The sequence below is a fragment of the Eucalyptus grandis genome, chromosome 2 (genome assembly GCF_016545825.1).
Source record: "Eucalyptus grandis isolate ANBG69807.140 chromosome 2, ASM1654582v1, whole genome shotgun sequence".
Taxonomy (NCBI): domain Eukaryota; kingdom Viridiplantae; phylum Streptophyta; class Magnoliopsida; order Myrtales; family Myrtaceae; genus Eucalyptus; species Eucalyptus grandis.
Window position 1 is genome coordinate 56,521,259 of NC_052613.1, and position 23,347 is coordinate 56,544,605.

A 23,347-nucleotide genomic window follows, 5' to 3' on the forward strand; every position below is an offset into this window, starting at 1 on the left:
TATATTTACTGAGTGACAAAATTAGGGCTTGTTTGTTTATTTTTGTTTCTGATCCCCGGAATAAAAATCGGAACAAAAAAAAAACAGAAATCCTTTTGGTAAAACTTTTGTTCTCGGGAACAGATTTGAAACATAAACAAGAAGTATAATTTTTTTTATTCTGAGAACAATTCCAAGAAACAATTTTTCTTTCTCCTATTTTTTTCTTCTCTTTCTTTTCTTCTTATTCTTCTTCCTTTTGTTGGTCACCAGCCTTGTCCATGGCTGGCGCCGGCAACCGGCCAGACGAGGGCCGGCGACCTCGCCGGAGCATCACTGGCTCCCGAAGATGCTGAGCCATGCCAAGGCTTTGCCTCATCGGGCCACCACCAGGCGACGTCCTCTTGGCGATAGCCTGGCGAGGCCAAGCCTCGCCGGTGGCCTCAGTGGCCATTTAAGCGTCGCGAGGTCGGCCTCGTGGTGGCTGTCGAGGCTCTGAGTGAGCTCGCCAACCCTCGCTCGCCCAACCGGTTGCTAGCAGCCGCCGCGATCGGCGATCGCCCACAAAGAGAAAGAAGAAAAAAATGAAAAATATAATAAAAAATATTGAAAAACTAAAATAAATAACAAAATTATACAAGTTTACCAAACGCATTTCTATTCCTGGAGTAGAAATTTTTACGGTGACCAAATGCATTCTTATATTCATAAATTGTTTTTTTTTTTAGGTAAAGGTAAGATTTGTATTGATAAGATTTTGCACAAAATACAAGAAAAGCCTAGCACCAACAAAATGAACACTCAAAAGGATATATTCAGAAATTGTTCTCGGGAGCAGAAACGAAAAAAAAAAACTATTTCTGTTCAAAAATTGTTCCCCGGAACATAAACGTTACCAAACGCACCATTAGTCAGTAAGAGTAAATTTTGGTGAAAACAGAGTCATCAATAAATAAATTAGTGAACGACTTGAAGGAAATTAGGAACTTGCCAATGAAGTCATCAACTTGTCAATGAGTGCCTTTCTTCAAGACTTGAGAAGTTGATTGACAAAGTCATCAATAATGAGCAATCGACATAAAAACATAACTATTGAGTGTTTATGTCTATAAATTGCTAATCGAGAACTTCTCTAACTTCTAGTTGATAACCATTGTTAGATAAAAGGAAATCGTAGTGAAAATTCTTGTAACCACGATATTAGGAAGTTATTTTTTCAACACAAATTCAATGGTTCCTTGTAACATTCGATCGTGGGTTATAAATACTTGTGTTGCACTCTTTGCAAAACACTCCCAATCAATTACAAAACCCAAGAAAATTTATCTTTTATCTTTTCTATCCTGCAATTTACATCGCCGGTTCCATACTTTAAATTCCTTGTCATTTATTTGTCTGTCCAAAATCAACAAAGGATTAAGAGCATTTGTCGATTAACATCGTTCCATCCATGTTCTAAAATGTATTTGAGAAGTTTTTCGGTATTCCATTGCAAGCCCCAAAAAGCCAAAAAACAAAACAAAAATCACCCGTGAACTCACCAAACAGCGTCCACAATTGGAGCTCATCCATCGTGCGCATGGAATTTACCCCCTTTCCCTGTTCCAAGCAATAGTTTAAATCTTGTGCGACCTAATTAGGGTGCCGATCGACCCCTGGATGCCTAAGCAATATAAAAACTTTATTATAAAAAAGGAGAAAAGAAAGAATAATGTGCCAAAAGTGATGGCGTTAGCTTCATCACATTCCTGGACCTTTCCTTTTCCTCCCAATTAATCCACCGTTTGCTTTGTTTGAACCGTCCCCCAAAGACATTCAGTTTTCTTTTTTCTCTCCTCTTCTTTATAATATGCTTGCCTTGTCTTCTTGCTTCCCCCCACCATTATTGCTTGATCACTTCTATGTCGCATTTCCAGATTCCCTAATCTCTCTCTCTCTCTCTCTCTCTCTCTCACATCGTCATCATTGCAGAGATCAAAATGGAGACGATATGATCGCTGGTGAACCATCTTTATATATACATATATCGTCCCGCACACGTATACCTTCCCCTTCCTCCATTCCTTTCTCTCTTCTGATCATCGGACCTTTAATCACATTCTCTGTTCCTGACGACATCTGGGTCGAGAGAGAGAGAGAGGGAGAGGAGACCAGGAGAGATGGTGCCGCCATGGCTGGAGTCCCTGCTGTCGACCTCCTTCTTCTCCATTTGCCCGTCTCACCAGGACGCGCCAAGGAGCGAATGCAACATGTACTGCCTCGACTGCGAGTCTGGTGCCTTCTGCTACTACTGCCGGTCGTCGCGCCACAAGGACCATCACGTGATCCAAGTGAGTATATAACGTCCGCAATGTTGGGTCTATCTGATTCTAAATTGTGCAGCGGTCGGATCGATGTGAATATTGAGAATTGGGTTTGGTTTGGTTCGGTGTGGTTTTGGAGAGCAGATACGGAGGTCGTCATACCACGACGTGGTTAGGGTCTCTGAGATCGACAAGGTGCTGGACATAAGCGGGGTCCAGACCTACGTGATCAACAGCGCGAGGGTTCTCTTCCTCAACGAGCGGCCTCAGCCTCGGAGCTCCACCGGCAAAGGCGTCTCTCATCTGTGCGAAATCTGCGCGCGGACCCTGCTCGACCCTTGTCGCTTCTGCTCTCTCGGTTGTAAGGTCAGTGATCTTCACACACGCTATCATCCATTCGAATGCGATCATGCTTTTCGATCACAGATTCATCACACACAGCTCATAGACGCTCTCGCCACTACCGCAACGATCGGTTTCAACCCCTAATGTATCCACATTTTTTGCCCGAGTTCGCATAAAGATTACTCTCAGCGAATTCGACCTAACCATGTCTACAGTTCTTGAGAAGAACCATGTTCTTTTCTCTTCCTTTCCTCCCCACCTTGCATTATTTCTCATGACATTATTAGTGTCATTAATCATGTAGTGAGTTCGATAATAATGACTAAACCAGTTCGTTAGATTTTTGCCCATCTGCGAACGTTTCTCTACCCATCTTTAAAAGATTTTTCTTATGTTATATTTTAAGCGAATTTCATTTTGTCGATTAGAAATGCGGTCAATTATTCACTAACCGGAATAATTTTTAAAAAAAAAAACATTTTTTTTTAGGTCGCATTAAATTAAAATTTCTAACTTGGTTTGTGTGTGTGTGAAACGAATGGGAGTTAGCTTGTAAGGATAAAGAGGAATGGGGATGCGAGCTTTGTCTTGAGCGCGAAGAATGACGAAGAAACCGCGGAAAAGAAGGAAGGAATGCCAAGGAGATTGCCCCGTAAAGCAGACGAAGGATCGCGTGAAGCCAGGCAAACCCACTCGCACCACCATCATCATCTTCCGCCGCCCTACGACGATGACGACATCTCCCCGCCCATGCCGTCGCCACCCTCGACCGCCCCCTCCAACTCCCGGCGGAGGAAAGGGATCCCACGCCGGGCGCCTTTCGGGTACTAACGAAACAATACGCAAGCAAGCAACAGAAAAAGAAAGAGGCTGCGGCAGATTCTTATAAACTAATCTCATAATTTAACAGCTCATTCGGGAGAGGCCAACACATGGGGGGGGAAGAGATGGAGAATAGAGGGGTTAGTGTCCTAATCAAGTGATTAGTTGTGAAAAGGAAAGGGGAGGAGAGGGGGAGGGGAGGAAGGGGGTTTTTTAATCAATGTTTAGGGCTTGCTTCTGGAGGGGGCAAATCAGATGTCAAAGGGACAAGATACATCGAATGCGTGCGGAATGAAACGACGTTAAGATGTAAAATTATAATATATATATATATATATATATATAAATGTGCATGTACACATGAAGTTGTTCATACAACAAGGCCAGATTGTTTTTAGCTGGGGGGTCACATTGTTTTATACGCGATCATCGGCGATACGAAGGAGACAATGGATTAGTGCGTTAAATGGCAATGGGTTGTTCTCGCTTCCAAAGCCAGATTTCGGGGGGCTTAATTCGCTGCCTTTGTTTATTGATTTTGCCTCGTCTAATCATGGAGTGGCTGCTGCTGCTGCTGCTTTTATCGATTCTCTCCCTCCCACCCACCTTTCCATCTATCTCTCTTTTTTATATGCCGAGCGTCGATTGTGGTCCGTCGTCTCGTTCGGTGTTTTGAGTGCTTTCGGAGTTGGCAAAGGGCAGAATGCGTTGGTCCGGTCTGGCTCTGTCGGGGAGCGTAGGTGGGGAAAGTGAGAACACAAGGTAATGTGCTGCTGCTCGTTTTTTGCTTCTTTGCGTGTTGCGCTCTCTTCCTGGGGGCTGTTTCGATTCGCCTTCTGTGATTTTACCAAACGGGCGTGCGAGAGAGAGCACGGCACGATCGATGCACGAGTGACACGGCGGGCGCGTGGCGAGATTGTCACTATCAGAATCTAGTCAGCTGCATTAAATGCCTCATGTGTAACATCACATCTAAAAAAATCCAGAGAGCTTTTGGTGGGCTCGACCTAATTTTTTAGTTCAGGCATTCGAACCTTTTTGCTTCCACAACAGAGAAGGGGTCGAGGCTCCGACCGAATTTCGTGGAACTGAGAATCTCCGAAACCTTTTCATTTACTCGAACGTGATCTTTTGGATATGTGTTTAAGAATTCATAGGATGAGTTATGTAATTATAGAATAAACTATTAATTAAAAGGGACCCCGGATCAATTATTTATAATCACCTTTTGCCCATCATAGCCACCTAAGCCGGACACTTGAATGTATCGTATTTTCTCCTACTTAATGAAATCTTAGATTAGTTATGATAAGGTGGAAAAGTAGCAACCGCTTTTTCATGATAAATTCGAAACAAAAAGTCAATTTTTTCAATGTAGATTAGTCAGAATCTTGCTAGCAAAATCGATACGAACCTAAAGAAGTCAATTTTTCAAATGTGGATAGGTTGATTGAAGGTGCTATAGATAGGCTGGAATAACATGTCGTTTGGTCTGGGGGTTGGACCAACTTTAGCTTGAATAAGATTAGGTTGGTCACATCAAAAGTCGTAGGAAATCGTTTTCGGCGACAGCGGCCAATTCTCGATTACACCCTTTCTCTTTGCTTTCAAAACTGTGCAAAGACGGCTTCGGTTTTTTTTTTTTTTTTTTTTTTTTAATTTCTTTCTCTTTTCTATTATTATCTGCGCTTTTTTTGGGGTCTCCTGCTGCTCGAGCTTATCAAAAGGCCCATGTTTCGTGACACGTAGAAAAGCGGTGTCGAACATAAGGGCTGCCAACGTTGTTTTTTAGCAAAGGGGCTGCAACTGTCGTGAAGCCCAAAGAGGGCCCTCTGGTTTTAATCCTCTTCATTTGGAGGCCCATTTACGTGTTCTCTTTCTCATTTTCGTCTCTTTTTTCTAAGGGCGGTCATTTCCCAGGCAGTCCGATTCCTGCCCGGGCACTAGGAACCGGACCAGAGGGGCTGGTTCTCAGTTTCTGAAACCGGACCTTACCCTAGGTGAGTCATTAGAAGTTCTAATTTAGAACCGGTGGCATGTTCAGTTTTTTTTTTTTTTTTTTTTTTTGGCCTGTCGTTAATGTTCAAGACAAAATTGAAGACGTTCTTGACAATTAATGCGTTTCTACAATCAGCAAGTGTTACTTGTAACATTATAAGTGTTAATTTTTTTTAATTTTTGGCAAAATTTGGTTGGAATGAGCAATCACTGTTGTATTTTGATTTGTTCTTATCTTACTCACATGTATGAGTGAAATGGGAGTCGTGCATGTCTGCTTGTATGAGTGGAGTCTGAAATGAGAGATAAACTAGGGTTCTTTTACAAATTTATAGGTAATTAAAAATAAATAAATAAATAAAGTCCGATCCAGATTATTTAGGTAGGCAGTTTCACCCTAGAACTAGGAACCAACCTAAAATTCATCGGTTCGAATTTTATAGAACCAGGCAACACCCAAAACTAGCTTGTCCAATTGGGTCCAGGCAGTTTCGGATTTGGGCAATCCCTTTTGCTCACTCCTACTTTTTATTTGTTTTTTCTTGTTCCCAAGGTCAACATGGAAATTATCCAAAAAAAAATTATACAGCGACCAATTCAGTCTTAAACATTCTAATTGTATCAATTTGGTCCGAAACCTTTTAACCATTAGCCAATATAATCCTTCCAGCCAATTTTAGTTGGAAATAATTAACTTGGACACCGATTGTCCTATATGATGTGGATAATTTTAGCATTTTTAAGTATTTATTAATCTTTATTTCCTTTTGTTTTCCTTTCTCCTTATGGCAGCCAACCACAAGTGAGGGTTGCCCTCTCCAACCCTTGTTGACCATGGAAAAAAGAAAAGAAAGAAGAGAATAAGGAAAAATTTTGAAATTTTTTTGAAAATTAAAAAAAACAAAAATCCTTCGCGTTAGCACTAATTGCACCACCTAAAATAGTTAGCATCCAAGTCAATAATTTCCAACCAAAAAATTGACTAGAAGAACTACAGTTGCTAATCATTAAAATGTTTATGATTAAATTAACATAATTATTCTAAGGTCAGTACCATCCGTCCATGACCCGCGTCCGCCACTCAAACCACCGTGCCAACTTTCTCTCCCTCCCACCTCAACTCCCTTTTCTTCTCCGCTTATAGTGATCGGAGGTCAACTGTCGACCACCTCCAAACTCCGTGATCTCCGAACGTAGATCACGGAGAATTTCCATCCCATCGTTGCGAGTCTAAATAAATGAATTATCCAGAAAGATGCAAATTGCCAAGAGTCATCCCAAATTACACATTAATTACATGTCGGGGAACAACGAAGCTCATGAGCTCCCTGCAGAAATTATTGTCAGGTCGGGAGCATCTGGTATGGATCGGCCGAAACATGCCGGTCGAGAAGACAAAACCTTGGAACATGCAATGCAGGAGGATGTGGGCACCGAATTCCGCCACGCTGCTGGAATCCTATGCCTTCGCACGTAACATGCGAACAAAACAAGGAGCAATACCTCGCATAATGATGGAGAAACACCACGAGCACCTGCCCCCACAAAAACATCTGAATGTCCTTGCTAGCCTTTGCAATGTCAAAAATTTTGCTTTGAAAGGTCTCTCATAATATACATAATTCCAGAACCTAGCTAAGGAGTGCGCGCGCCCTCGTACGCCAAGCCGAGACGGGGGAAATAGACTAGCGATGTGTGCAGAAGCAAGCCCGAATACTGCCTAACTCATTGTACTGGGAAAAATAAAAGAGGGTTTTTTTTTTTTTACATGTAATTTCGTCGATTTTATTGTGTTAATTAGTATATGTATGAAATTGCAAGATCCTTCTATGTTGATGATGATGAAAGTGTTAATTAGTATATGCACGAAATTGCAAGATCCTTCTATGTTGATGATGATGATGATGATAAAAGATTATGGTATGTAGATGTTGACATAATTTAAAAAAAAAATGAAAAATAAAAAGAAGGTAATTTGGCCCCTACTTTTATGATTTCATGTTTCCTCCCTCCTGAAATCGCTAAATTGGAAAACCTTTTTCAACTTAATTTAATGTGTAGTTCCTAGATCTATGGTCAATCCCTAATATTTTTTGTTCTTTTTCCTGACCCTAACTACTCAATGCGGCTAAACAAGAAAAAAAAATCTACCATTTCCCGCTTATTGAGGGATGAAAACGTTCATAAACACATGAAATTAGTGGGAAACTTGCCACAGTTACAAGGAACACTAAAAAACTACATTTTTTATAGTATGAAAGTTCACCTTAAATAAATTAAGAAAAATCCCCAATTACCAAATAAACATAATTACTAGCATGGGCAACTCATCCTAAAATCGCTATAGTGAAAGTTTTATTAGATTTTAAGACAAAAAGAAAAAAGAAAAATTCCCGAAATAAGTTTGATATTTTACAATTTCTAAACCAAGTCCATATGGCATATACCAGCAATCAAATACATACATATGTACATGTACATGTATATCTATATGTATAGTCCAAGGACGTTCTTGCCAATCTAAGTCGTGATATTCAAGAAGTTGGGTAGACGGTCAATTCTTCTAAAATGGCTTAACTGTGCATCCCTTGTATCTATCGCCAAAAACAACTTCGCAGTCTTTCAACATGTCTTGGAATCATTGTAACATTCATGCTATATATAATTTGCATCAATACAAAGGAAAAGAAGCTGGCGCAAGCTATACCAAACATTGCTTTCATAAGCTGCAAGCTGTGACGAACACAGACTCTCTCTCTCTCTCTCTCTCTCTCTCTCTCTCTCGATGTTTAAGGAGATCGATGACTCAGAGCAAGGCCATCCAAAGGAAGTACAGCAACGACCCACTAGCGGAGACGACGAGAGTGACGAGAAGCTACCGAAGGATGATGGAGATCAGTGCGGAACGCCGACCTCCAGCGAGCACAAGATCCCTACAGTTCGGAGCTGCCCGCCCACGCCGCGTAAGCAAGCTCGACCAGTACTTCCTCACAAGCGGAAATTGCACTTCTTTGAAATAACAGGGCGTGAGGAGGTAGAATCGTTCTTTCGATCAAACGATAGGTCAACGTCGCCGTCGTCGTCTCGCTCTTCTAAAAGGAGATGTACCAGCATATGACCAAGAACACCCATCGTTTTGTCTAAGCTAGCTGTCTTTTCGGAATTGTTCAGCTGGAATTTCGATCTGTCATAGTACCTTCATCATGTGCTGTAATTATGTGCCGGTATACATCATTTCATTTCATTGATTCGCTCCTGCATAGATTAAAAAAAAAAAAATTTGTGTAAAGAGGGTGAAAATTATTGCCGTCGATACATGGATCGTAATTTATTTTCCTGAACTAATAAACGGAGTATTTTCTCATCTTTCTTTTTGCGCTTCATGTAATTCACTGTATTCTGAGAGATCATAAGATATTTTCAATTAAACTGGTACGACAAAGGATCAACTGATATAAACACGTATATGCGGAGAATATGATCGATGCTAGTCTGTTGATCGTCTCGCTTTGATTGTTTATGTGTTCATATCCAGACTTTTCATGCACGGTGATGAGCCTGTGGCGACTGATGATCCATCTTCCTTGGGTTTTCAAAAATGGAAAGGATATTTTGGATGATGATATAAAGTAAAAGGCGTACATCCTGATTCATGAAGCTGAAAATTACCATTCAGGTACCTGAGGCACCGATCCAAGGATTGATGGATCGATCTGGGTCCTAACTAAAGCGATCATCTCCGATGTCTCCATATTCTCGAGTCTTCTCTAAAGTCCAGAGACTTCTCCACCAAATTCTCATCACTTGCGCATCGAGCACTTCGGTGTCACCTGCCTGATCTTACTCGTTATGTTGAGATAAGAGGTATGACCAATGCTTGTCGGGTCGGGAATTCAATGTCCCATATCATCCGTTCATTCATTTATGGGTGCTCCTCCTTTAATGCGTGTCTTTTGAGTTTCAAACATTACTTCTCCATCATTCACAAGTATCAAATTCCTGCATTTTCGACTGTCTTCCTAGATCAAACGTCCAAACTTTTCGATTACGTGCGAAACTTCAAGAGGATATACATAGAAGATACATATCCTAGGTCGACATTGGCATCGTGACAAGGATTTTTTTATTTTTTTTAATGTTCTTCTTTTGTGGGGAAAATTATTAATGCCAACCCCTCTATCCATCAACCTTGGGGCTCAATCAAGTTCGATTGTATGAATCAAAGGCACATGATGGGAGGAGTTGTTGGTCTTGATGAGAGGGCTCAAGTGGGGTCCTCCGATCGAACCCTGTCCATAAAATTGGACAGCAGATAACACTCTCTCTTAGTCAATTTACATGTTTAAATCCCTGATTCTGCATTATGCAACAACTGCAATCTGAAACATGGAGACGAGCAGGGAGCCATTTCTCTGCAGTAGCTCGTCTCATCTGTCAAAGAAGATCCGGGGCTAAGGAAGAACAAGAGACAATCAAGCCCCCAAACCTAATGCTTACAGGCACAGTGCGCGATGGAGGTCCCACGTTTTTTGCGCCCCTCACAGGAAATCATCGCAAGGCAGATAATGGACAGAAATCTAGACTGTGATCGGGTTAAATATGCAGGGTTGCAACTCAAAATACTTGAGAAACGCTCTGAGCGTTGATCTACACGCCATAAACTATATAGAACCATTATGTAGACATGGGACGGAAGAGCACGACACCGGCGATGATGGCATCGACTAACATTCAAAGTTCAACGTCGCATGGGGTCTGCTGGAAGGTCTCATTCCCTTTGAAGTGGGCCACCACATCGCCGCAGAATATCTGGATCTTGCAGTGGTCCTGCTTCCAATGCAGGGCCTTGAACTTGACGCGCGCGTTGATGATCACGTCTATCTTGATGTCCTCTGACTGCCCCTGATCTTTCAAGTCCTTCAAGTCCTTCGACGTGAGCCCCTGTAGCAACTTATCTTTCGAGATGGGATTAATCTGGAACTCCGTGAAGTTGTCCTTGTTGTGGAATAGATGCGGGCCGTCGGCGGACGCAATGATTTGGTCGTGGCTCTTCACGTCCACCCCCATGTACTCGTAGGTGAACGAGACCTGGTGGTTGTTGTTGTTGGTTGACATCTTGATGCTGAAGTTGGCGGTGACGAGGCCGTTGTCGGTGAGGTTGAACTGAGTGACCAAGGCGTCCGTGACAGTGTACTCGAGCTGCCTCGGGTGGACGGTAAGCCAGATGGTCGAAACCCCTAGCACGATGAGAAAGATTATGGCGAGCAGGATTCTGGATGCCCATTTCATCATGCTTGAGTGTGCATTCCAAGGGTCTTCCTCGGCATCAGCACAACGCTTGGCGATTGCCATCGTCGACTGATGTTGGAGGTTAGCGCTTCTCGTTCCGATCTGCCTCCGAGCGAAGTCGCAGATGGTCGGTTTGAGTTGAGACTGAAGTGAAAGAGGCGTTTTTTGCTTTGTTTTCAATACTTTGGAAGGGAAATAGGGGTGCTTTTGCCTATTATTTTCTTTAGTGAAACTCAAGAAATGTGGTGGGAAGAACATATTCAGATTGCTTTGTTCTTTCCTTGTGATGAACCTACTGAGAAATTCAGCTTCCAGGGGAAGTGTGCATAAAATAAATCGAGGGGGAATAACGACCGAAAGCTATGTCTTAATTGAGAGATTTGATAAGTAGACACTTTTAATGACTTTACTTTATCGAGTTTTACTTACATAACTTACTAACGCATCAAATGTCCAACTTTATATGGGATTATTAATTTAAGTTGCAGAGTGACTTTTAATTTTTGCCATATTAATTACCGATATGTTTTGCATCACTAACTTTCATTTGACCTATTCACCAATACTTTTTTGTTTTTGTTTGATTACCAACTTTTTTGCTGAATTGCCTACTTATTATAGTTGCCATGCGTAGCAATTCTTTAGATTTACTAATTTTCTTTAAAGATTGTTGACTTTAACTAGCATGGCTCACCAATTTTTCTTCCATTTAACTACAGGCGGCCGAGCTCGCCCGGCCAAGGCGAGGCCACCCAATATTAAGTTACAAATAAGCTACTTAATGACATTTATTTGTTTCATTTTTTATTTATTTTTTTTTTTTAAAAAAAAATTGGCATCTCTTCTTATCGGTGACAAACTTTTATTTATTTTTCTACGCAACACTTTACATTTACCATAAGTTTTAGAACTTATCAACTTTGTTTAGAGAAACTTACCGCTTTTTTTTTCTAATTATCACAAATTGTAGGTTACCATTACTTACAAGTTTATTTTCCTTTCAATGCGAACCCATCTTATCCTTTACCAATTTGATTGCCAAATGTTATTTAACTTTTTTTTTTAACACGGTAGTAGAGTTACCATTTTTTTCTATGAAATTACTGACCGTAATTTAAGTGACCAATATACATTCTCCGATTGAGTTTTCAACTAGTCAACTTTTTTATTTTTTGAATTAGTTACCAATATCTATGTAATGTTTTCGTTGACCAACTTTTCATTAGGTTGCTTGATCTGGAAAAGAGTTGGTAAGTCTCTCAAATGAGGTCAGTTCGTTTATATGACAGTTGGCAAATTTAAGCCATTTGTAAGAAATGTATATAAAATTTGGTGAAAAATAAGAATTTTGTATAGTCAAAGATAAAAATAAAATGTCGGTAGTCTAAAAAAAGAATAAAACGAATATTGATAACTAACTCAAGCAAGAATTAGTGATGCAAAATTAGTTGGGAACTTAAATGAAAGAAAATGGTTGATAAAGGAGACAAATGAAAATGGAAGCTCAATAGAACAGTTGGTAGATTCAAAAAAGAAAAAGAGACACATAAATGTTAGTAAGCAACCCAAATAAGGAATTTGCAACTCTAAACTAGTTGGTATTTAATCGGAGAAAGGTTGGTAAGTCACACGCAAATAATTTGTAATTTCATGTTATAACTAGTAAATTTAAAAAGTTGGTAAGAAAGATAAAGAAAAAGTTGATAAAAGAAAAGGGAAGTTTATTTTTTGGTAATTGTTATAAATAAATAAAAAAACCACATAATCCTTGTTGACTAACTTAAATGGGAGTTAGTAACAATAGATTAGTTGATAAACTAATCTGTAAAAAATTGATAATCTCTCTAATTAAGATTAATAATCATGAAAAAAGAGTTAATAAATGTCATAATACTGTAGGCGGCTTATCAATAAGTTGGTGTGAAATCAAGTGATCGGTAATTTTTTCTCTTAATAACTCTTTCAAAAATCTAACAACGCAAAAAAAAAACAAATTCGCTTTTTTGACAATGGGACAATACAGTCATGAATCAGACACCGAAGACAAATTCAAGTCAATTTCACAATTTAACATCTTATTAACAGATTGTGTAGCCAACTAATGTTTTAATGATGGTTACGAGTCCATATGTAACAATTTGAGTATCTGACCCTTTTTCTTCTTTTGGTCTGGCCACCCTTCTGTGACGCGGCTCGTGCCTTGCCTTTGAGGCACTCCTCCACCGTCCACATCTTGGGGCCAAAGAAAAGCCAGCCCTCTTCACGCTCTTCAACCCCATTTGTCGACGATGGAGTGAACTCAACGATGAAAAGGCCATCCTTGAGCACTCTCTCTCTCTCTCTCTCTCGGAATCGAAAAGCTTGAGAAAGAGTCTCAGTGAACAGCGTAAAGGCAAGAATCGAGCTTGACCACAATCGTTGTATTTCACAAGACGCGTAACTCTGTATGGTTTTCTGTCGAACTGCCTAAAAATCAATCGGAACGGCAAAGAAGGTGGTATAGAAAATCTGGCCGGTCGGTCGGGTTGAACCGAGGCGATCCTTGTATATGGTGTTATTCGCACCCAAAAGAAATCTACATGGCTTTCCTCTCCTGCAGAAGACGCAGCGTTCCCTCCCTTTCTTGCGTTGTTGATTTTCCTGAAGGAGTTGGATAACGTTTTGGACTGCGTATCACTTTTAAATAATGGCACCATGAGTGATGACGAATTTGAATTTGATGCCAGTGAACACATTCATCTATCACTAGAGGTTGCAAAAAGCCAAGCGTTGTGCCCTGTGACATCAGGTTCCTTAGCAACTACAAGATTTAGTGACTTCTCATTGCCCACTCCAACATCAGGTTGTCTTTTTATATTTTGGCCAAAAAGAAGAAAAAGACAAGAAAAAAAAAGATATCATGATGCATACTCGATCAATGACATAGTATGTACTTTATCATCGTTATATAAATTAAGAAATATGCTAGAAAACAAAATGGTATAATTTATATATATTATAAATGAAGAAAGAGATCACTAGATCGCGTCAAGTATCCTATTGGATCCACATTCACTCAAAAATATACATTCTATAAGTGGAGAGAGATCACATGTATAAAGAGCATTAAATACTGTAGACAAGCGATGTGAAAAACCTTAATACCCATTTCTCACGTGTAAGCTGGATTAGGAACAACGTGTGTAATTTGACAAATAGGAGCTGCACACTCTAAATAAATTAGGGTAGAATATGTTGAAAGCAATCAATAAAAGCTCGATACCTACGATCACAAAGATTGCCAAGATAGCTGAAGTCCAAGCCCGTAAAATATTCAATTGAGCCCAAAAGCTTAATTATACAGGTAGAGGTAGAGGTAGAGGAAGCACACACATATATACATATATAGCAAATAAATCTCATGAAAAGCAATGTGAAATATTTTAAACTATCTTCTCTCATAATTTCGTAGTTTGCTTAGTCTGTCGAATGTATTTCTCAATGGAATTGATAGGATTCACCGGCGCACTGGACTGGGCCCATTGATATACTTCTGATGTAGAAAAGACACGTGTTATCATCAGTTCAAGCTTCACCCCACTCAACATTTGTCACAACAACGTGGGCACAAATATGATGAAAAATAAAACTACAGAGGAAAGAAAGGGGATGTTTTACTATTGATTATAAGGAAAAAGGGGAAGAGACTATAAACAAAAAGCGGGGAAAAGGAGAGGGGTTTAAATGCACAATTAAAATAAATAATTTATGAATAACTTGAAAGATATGAAATATCAAAAGAATATGAGGAATTTCTTTAATATATATCTAACAAGATTTATGTCGGCGCTACCACAAGCATTTTTGCTTTTTTTAACAAAAAATTCGGAATTTTTTTTCATTTTCATTTTGTTTCTTTTTCATATGTCCTTCCACCAATCCACAACCTCAACGATGAAGTTCGTCGGCCATATGTGATGGCATTGCCCTTTGCTAGCCCTCGCTTGGCTCAGATTTGGCAAGGAGCCATGACATCCTCGCCAACCACAGAGAGGGCTTACAAACCCTCACCTAGAGACAACAATGGCATCTCGAGCCCAGCCTATGGCTAGCAACCTCCATTGATTATCACCAAGGCTGCAAACTAGCAGAGGAACATTAGGGGAAAAAAAACAAAAGAGAGATAGAGAAAAGAAAAAATATATCAAATTTAAAAATGCAAAAACACATAGGATGTTCGATGTTGAGAAAACTTCCTAATATGTTTTGAAAATTGACAAAATCTTTCTTAAGTGTCCATCGAATCTGATAAAAGTATTTTTCAAGTAAAAAAACAATGTTTATACTCTAGTTATTGTCATTTGTATATTAGGTCTAAAGTTCTAAATGTTTCGTCAATGACATCATAAATATATGCCACGAATATCATTACAGTAATATGAGGATACTAGCAAAAATTGCACATAAATATTGTCAAGATGTTTGGCATCTTCAGACTCTATGCGAAGTTTATTTAGACTCAAGGCGTATTCATATTTAAAGAGTATCATCTGATCGAGAAATCTATGTAAACTCAGAAACATGTATATATATGATTTCTTTTCTAGAAAGTATTGATTGTTTTTCAATCTTGAAGATTGATCTGCAACAGAATTTTTCAAAGCGAGGATTTGTTGATTGATTAACAATCATCCAAAGACAAGATATTATTGCCAAATGAAGAACTCCACTAATGAAAACCAGCTTTGGTTGTATGTATGACTGAATCAATGGGCGATCCTGATTTGGTCATTCAATGGCTAGTAAACATTCATGTCCAATTGGTTGATTGGGAATGATCCTCTGAATACCATCCAATGGTTAGATTGGAAGTAAAGTAGTTTGGAAGTGAAGGAATATGAAAAGAGACCAAGATGCTGAAGATAATAGAGAGGTCCAAAATCAAAAATTCCGAACTCCAAGAGTACTTCAATACTTGTCTTTCTTAAGCTCACAATTGTGATCATTTGAGAGCTATTAATAGTGTTATAGTTTCTACTTCGGTGTGAGATAATGAGATTTATATGCTTGAGTATAAGTGGCACCAACTTTCAATAGAAGCACTTGGATATAAGTAGTACAACTTAACTGTAATCTCTCATTGATTATCTAGTGGAATCTAGCGAGAAGGCTATTAGAGTGGAGAGTAAACATAAACTTGCTATAAGCCGAACCTCTATAAGTTTGTGTGCAATTTCTTCTATCCCTAAACTTTTTTTTTTAAAGATTTTTGCACACCAATAAACTACATAATCTATGTTTAGACTTTAACCTTTGTGCTTTAGTGAATATCATCATTCTATTGTCGTTATTCAAACTCATATCTGGACTACTTTACTTCATCTTTAAGTTTGTCAAGATTTGTTAAAATCACATACTCACTCCCTCTAGGTGATACTACTGGCCTCCAACAATTGGCATCCACATAAGCTATTGTCGATCAAAAACACTAAAGTGGCAAATCATCAAAAGGTTTAAAATTTGGTCAAATTGAAAAGTTTATGACAAAAATAGCATCCGTACAATAGAATTTTTTTTTTTTTTTTTTTTTGGTAATTAACCTCAATGAAATGGATAGGCTCGACCGGCGAACTCCACCAGCCCCCATCAGGGATTCAGGATACCTCGACATAGAACGAAACGTGTCCTCATTAGATCGAGCTCGACCCACTCACGTTTTTGCACATCAACGTGGGCACAAACGTGATGAAATGTGCATCACCAAACTAAAAAGTGAAGGGGATGGTTCCATAAGTGATCATGAGGTAAGAAAGAGGGGGAAGAGACTAGGAACGAAAAGCAGGGGAAAAAGGGCCAAGGGGATTTAAAGCTGTGGACCAATCGCATTTTAAAAACGGGGGTGGTCGCCGCATATCCCGTGGAAGATGCGGTCGCCACAAACCCCACCAGAGAAGAAACCCTCTTCCTCATTCCTATAATAGCCCCTGGATCGAACTCCCTCCCTCTGTCTCTCGCACTCGCACACGTATCTATAAATTTGCTCTCCGGCTTTCGTTGCTATCCCTCTCTGTCGTCTCTCTCCCGTGCAGGACTCATGCCGCCGCCTGCGGCCATGGGAGGGGGCTGTTTCTGGTCGGGGGGAACGGGTTCAGCCACTGATGATTCGTAGCTAGCCCGTTATCGGTTCGGGTCCGTCTTTGGCCGACAGGGCAACCTCAATCCTTTGGCATTTTCGTCGTCTGAGTTATGTTCCCTTCTTTAGCGATAAGTGGTGCAGCAGTTCAGGAGCTTCCGATGCACGAGTTCATGCTCCGTACTGGAGGGAATGTTTCTAATAATGTTCTCGGTATTCATCTAGCATGGTCTTAGTGCTTATTGATCCAGTCTGTGTATGTTGCAAGCTGTGTTATTAGGGTTATATACTTAATCGTGTGGCTACATCTGTGTTCTTTTCTTTTTTTTTTCTGTTTTTCCTTTGGTTTGTAAGTACGACGATGAATGAAACTAGCGTTGTGTTTTGACGTGCTATGATTGAGAGGTGTTAGTTTTTCTTTCAATTGCACTTTGCCTGTTATGATGTCATCGAATGATTCTAATCTAGTACCCGACGGTAATTCTCAAAAGTGGAAATGTTTATGGATTAGAGAGAAACTGTCATCAGCTTCGAATCGAAGGGATTGATGCATCCAAGAACGAGCTGTGTATATTCCTGCGTAAAGTAAGTTCAAAAAGTAATGTTTGAAATGCGTGTATCTACTTATTCGTATCTCTATTTCTACGAGTTTTGGAACAGTAAGTACGTGAGGTTGAGGGCATTCACGTTAAGCGCATCATTTTGAAATATTTCACATTGATTATAAGATTGATATGCTTTTTATATAGATGAGATTTTCCTTTACTTATCGATTTCAGCTTTTTAGGTTGGATTTTTCGACACGGTATTATAGTCAAAATCTATCCCAATTTATTTCTTGCGCGCATCCACAACAATTGTCGAGTTCCAGGCTTTATTCTCTATCTGGCCTGCACTTTAAGAGGGCATGTTAAAGTACCCACTTGTCAAGTTTCATGTATTTCCAATCGCAGCACCTTTTGAGTTGTGAGTTGGAAACCCCCCCCCCCGCCGCGGTCCCTTTCCCTCTTTTTCCTTCAGTTGAACATGTCTCCGGATGACGAGATCAAAAAGATCGAAGAACGAAAGGCTCAGGTGAAGAAGAAATTGAGAGGAAAAAAGATTGACGAATCCAACCAATTGAACTGCAATATATCCTTATTTTCTTAATATTCACTCGTGACAAAATAAAATCACTAGCATATGCGCCTTATACGATACTAATTTATCTAAGTATCCGTTAGATCTATTATTGAAATCCTTGTACTTTTGTATAGAGTATACGTATGTAATACATAATACATTTCCAAATTTATGGAAAGATACTCGTTTGTTTTGAGTGAACTGAATTATGCACATACAAAGTCCATACGGTATTATGCTCTTTAATGTCAAACTTTTCGATCGAATATTAAACTTGAATGGGTTAAAACCTAAGCATATCTATAAAAGGCTCCCGTCAAGCCCATGAGGCAGAACCCAGGAGAAATTTTGGGGTGAAACACTGGGGGTCTATATATACTAGGTCAACGTTGGCATTGTGATGAGGCCCTTTTTTTTTTTAAATATTTATGTTTTGTGGGAAAATTATGCCAACCCCTCTATCCATCAAACTCGGGCTCAATAAAGTAAAAGCACATGATGGGAGGAATTTATTGGCCTTGATGAGGGCTCAAGTGGGGTCCTCTAGCCGAACCCTATCCATATGATTGGACATCTGCCATCCATATGATTGGACAGCAAATAACATGCTCTCTCTTGGTCAATTTATATGTTGAAGTCCCTGATTCTGCATTGCACGACTACTGCAATTTGAAACTTGGAGATGAACAAGGAGCCATTGTTGGGAAATATAATAAAGGATAAAGATTGAGAAATAATAATAGATCTTTAACATTTTGATACGTAATGACGATTACTATTTTTAAGGTATTATTCAACTTCACTATTATTATTGCCGGATTTAGAACAAATATACCTCTAGAATATATATCAAACTTGCAGAAAAACAAGTTCAGCAAATACTCAGTTTCTCTCTTGAGATTTCATTTTGAATATGTTGTTAAAGTTGTGTATATGAAAAGAAAAGAAGATAAAGTTTTAAAGAAAAAGTATTTATGAACAATTGTGGCTATTATAAATAATATGTGAATTGATCTCTATTCACAGACAACCAATCGACACATCTCTTGAAAATATATAACTTATTGATGTGGACATCAAGTCATATCGAGGAGGAGGTGCTAGGGACCCATTGTCTATTCCTACCGGTTCGATTACTCGAGCGCGGGCCAAACAATTCAAGCAAGCTGTTGGCATCATGGTTCGTGATCTTTGGCGTGAAGATGACCTTGGATCAAATCTTGAAGAATCTTGGAAATCTTGGTGCAATTTAATTATCTTGTCACCAAATAATTGACCAAGTCAATTTTATATATATATATATATATATATATATATATATTCTTGTTTAAGAATATTCTAAAATAGGAATATTTTAGAATATAACGCATTAGATTTTTAGGTTGGTTTTTAGGGTTTGTGTGGCAGCCTATATAAAGGATTTGCCAAATTTCTTTGAGGACAGAGATATTTTTATGTTTGAGGAAAAGAATTGAGAGGTTCTCTTTTTTACTGTTTCTTTTGAGGACTTGACCTAATCAAGATTCTCTTGTGGCGGTCAATTTGACTTATCGAGCGAGATAGCGAATTCTTTCGCTCGTGGCGTCTATAACGTTGGTTGGTTGACACGTGTTCGTCAACAGGTCACGTTCATACCGAGGTTGCCAATCACAGGTTTGATTGGAGGTCGAGGTTTGCAATTCGCACCATCCGGGCCTTCGTAGAACGATCCTTCCGCAACGATTCACATCACTTATCCCCAACCATCACCCATCTTCAAGTCAAGATAACTTCCTTTCATAGTTATCGATAACCTCATTTTAGGATCACAAGTCACATCTTTTCATAACCAAATGTCACATCTTCTCTTAACCAAGAAGAACCTCATTTATGATAAGAAACTATTTCAACAATCATTTCTCTGTAGTGGCTCATTTGGTCTGTCAATGGAGAGATGGGGCTAATGAAAAACAAGAGACAATCAAGCCCCCAAGCCCCAACACTTACAAGTGTAGTGTGCAATGGAAGTTCGACATTTTCTATGCCCCTTATAGGAAATAATCACAAGGCAGATAATTGATAGAAATTTAGATTGTGATCAGGTTATATGTAGGGTTGCAACTCAAAATACTTAAGAAATGCTCTGAGCGTTGTGTTAGAATAATAGGATCTTTCAATCACATGAACATAATATAAAATCAATAGATATAACGTACCCTAATCAAACATAGTCATTAGTGACCCAACGAGTGAGAAGATGTTTTCTCATGAGTATGAATCTTCACCGCTCTCCTCCATGATGGTTGTAATGGATGTATTTTTCTCCCAATAATTTTGTGGAAATAGCAAAAGCATGACTATGGAATGCATACATTTTCCACCGAAAAGAAATCTTATATAGAGGACGTGATGAGACCAACCCTAGAGCTGCCAAATCTCAACCTTGCATCAAAATTTAAGATTTGGATTCTACATGCCTAATTGGATGCAACATATTGCCAATAATACATTTAACTAAATTGGACATATATTAAATATTAAATAATAGAGATAATAAGCCACATAAATGGATTGGACATCGTCAAGTCCAACATTCTCCCACTTAATTAAAGGTCCTATTATCAATCTAATTCATGAGGCTTAACACAACATATTCAAGCATACACAACATCACTCAAGTAAGGTCATGTTTGACATTTATACATAAAAGAATTGGAGCCGATATCCATGTTCCAATGCCACAATATTGTTCTCTAATTACTATCCTGACATAAATATTAAACACAACATTTAATGGGTTAATAGCCATGAACTATAACGTTTCATAATATAAAAATGTTCATGAGGTCCATACATGATCGTTTGTTTCAAAAAACTCCAAAGGTGCACATATTATAAGAAGCAACAAACAATAAATCCATCACATGAAGGTATCACAAAATAAATGAAAACACGTCATATGTCCATAATCATGGTCTAAACTAAAAGCTATTAACCAAACCCATATTAGCAACATGTTTTCGAAAGAGATTGGGTGGTAAGCCTTTCGTCATGGGATCTACTAACATAGCTTTCATATTAATATATTGAATAGACATAATTTGATTGGGACTCTTTCTCTCACAACTAGATATGTAATATTGATGTGTTTGGATGCACCACTCGACTTGTGTTTTTCGAGAAGAAAATGACAACCTGATTGTCACAGTGAATCTTTGGTGGTCTCAAAATAGTATCATCTACCTTTAGCCCCATAATGAAGTCCCTCAACCGTAAGCCATGAGAACTCGCCTCATAACAAGCTACAAGCTCAGCCTTCATAGTGGAAAATGTAGTTAAGGACTGCTTTGTACTCTTCCATGAGATAGGTCCACCAATAAGCATAAAAATATAATTTGACATGGTTTTTTTGGTGTCAATGCACCCAACATAATCAGAATCAGAATAACTAATGATCTCAAGGCTATCTTGTCTCTTGTAAGTAAGCATAAAATCTTGTGTACCTTGTAAGTAATGCATCACTTTCTTAGTTGCTTTCCAATGACCCATTCCTGGGTTTATTTGATAACGGCCAAGGATTCCAACAACATACGCTATGCCTAAGTGAGTACATACTTGAGCGTACATAAGACTCCCTACAATATATGCATAGGGAATATGCTCCATTTGTCCAAGCTCTAGTTGATTTTTAGGGCATCGCAGTAAGCTAAATTTGTCACTTTTAATAACAAGGGCAACACTAGAAAAACGATTATGCATGTTGAATCTATTGAGAATCTTTTCTATATAGGCTCTCAGAGATAATGCTAAGATTCCTTGAGATCCATCTATGTGAATCTCAATGCCTATTATATAAGAGGCTTCACTAAAGTCTTTCATCTCAAAGTTATGTGAAAGAAAGTTCTTGGTCTCATACATGTCTTTATCATTGTTAGCAAGTAGTAAATCATCAACATACAATACTAGAATGATGAATTTACTCCCACTAATGTTAAGATATATACATTGATGCACTGCATTTTCTTTAAAGCCAAAATTACTGATCACATCATAAAACTTAAGATACCATTGTCTTAAGGCTTGTTTAAAACTATAGATGGACTTTTTTAGTTTACAATTCATGTGTTTCTTGCCCTCAACCACAAAACCTTGTCGTCGTGCAATATAAACATCTTCTTGCAAGTCTCCATTAAGAAATACAATTTTCACATCCATTTAATGTAGCTCTAGATCATAATGAGCTACTAAGGCCATGATTATTATGAAAAAGTCATTCTTTGACACAGGTGAAAAAGTATCATTATAAACCACTCTCTCTTTGAGTGAAAGCTTTTGCCACCATTCTGACTTTATACTTTTCAACATTACCTTTAGGATATAGCTTAGTTTTGTAGATCCATTTACAGCCTACGGCTTTGGCCCCTTTAGGCAATCTACTAGGTCCTAAACGTCACTAGTTTTCATTGAGTTCAACTCATCTTTCATGGCTTCAAACCATTGAATTGAGTGATCACTTGTAGTGGCTTCATCATGAGAGACAAGATTAGTTCCTATACCTATATCATTGTCTAACTCATCTAGATACATGATGTAATCATAAAAAAATAGCTAATTTCCTTTCTCATCCTAACCTCCTAAAAGTTTGTTTATTAACGGTAGGGAGAATTGGCTCTATATTTTGAAGTTTTTCATTAGGTTTAGGTGGACTAGAACCTAAATTTGATCCTATGTAAAAACTTGATCTCTGATTTCCTCAAGGTCTATTGTTCTGCTAGTACTCTAATCATCATTTCCCAAAAACACCGCATTTCTAGTCTCAACAAATTAAAATGCTTTGATCTTTCAGGGTAACCAACAAAATAACAACTTATGGTTCTTTGATCGAGTTTCTTCACTTGTGGGTTATATATTTTTGCCTCAACTAAACAACCCTATACATGAAAATATCACAAACTTGGTTTCCCTTGTGTTAATGGTTCATAAGATGTTTTAATTACAGATTTACTAGGGACCCAATTAAGGATATGCATGGCTATTTTGAAAGTTTCAACCCAAAGACACTTTAGTAGAGTGCTATAACATATCATACTTTGTACCATATCCATTAAAGTACAATTTCATCACTTAGCAACCATTTTACTTGGGAGTACCTTGCATTGTATACTAAGCAATTATGCCACATCTCTCCAAAAATAAAGCAAAAGCACTAGGATTATGACTTGTGTCGGAGAATCTTCCATAATATTCTCCTCCATGGTCAGATCTAACAACTTTTATCTTTAAGTTGAGTTGATTTCAACTTCAGCTTTGTAGATCTTAAACATGTTTAGCACTTTAGATTTATTTTGGATAAGGTAGGCATATCCATAACGTGAGTAGTTGTCAATGAAAGTGATAA

The 23,347-nt window shown here is 38.6% G+C and overlaps 2 protein-coding genes across 2 annotated transcripts; one reads left to right on the forward strand and one right to left on the reverse strand.

Annotated features, from left to right (window-relative positions):
- Positions 1-1,817: 1,817 nt before the first annotated feature.
- Positions 1,818-3,631, forward strand: LOC104434035. The gene is made up of 3 exons (XM_010046984.3): positions 1,818-2,309; positions 2,427-2,648; positions 3,177-3,631. Exons 1-3 carry the CDS (start codon positions 2,139-2,141, stop codon positions 3,456-3,458), a joined length of 675 nt encoding a protein of 224 aa, XP_010045286.1. The 5' UTR covers positions 1,818-2,138; the 3' UTR covers positions 3,459-3,631.
- Positions 3,632-10,178: 6,547 nt separating this feature from the next.
- Positions 10,179-10,799, reverse strand: LOC104435734. The gene has a single exon (XM_010048433.3). The coding sequence runs from the start codon at positions 10,797-10,799 to the stop codon at positions 10,179-10,181; it is 621 nt and encodes a 206-aa protein (XP_010046735.2).
- Positions 10,800-23,347: the final 12,548 nt, after the last annotated feature.

Excerpts from the sequence above, each read along its gene's own strand:
- LOC104435734 (XM_010048433.3), bottom strand. The coding sequence starts at position 10,799 with ATGGCAATCGCCAAGCGTTGTGCTGATGCCGAGGAAGACCCTTGGAAT.
- LOC104434035 (XM_010046984.3), top strand. The coding sequence starts at position 2,139 with ATGGTGCCGCCATGGCTGGAGTCCCTGCTGTCGACCTCCTTCTTCTCC. Across the intron at positions 2,310-2,426 it reads AGGACCATCACGTGATCCAA|ATACGGAGGTCGTCATACCA; the intron begins GTGAGTATATAA and ends TTTGGAGAGCAG. Across the intron at positions 2,649-3,176 it reads TCTGCTCTCTCGGTTGTAAG|CTTGTAAGGATAAAGAGGAA; the intron begins GTCAGTGATCTT and ends AATGGGAGTTAG.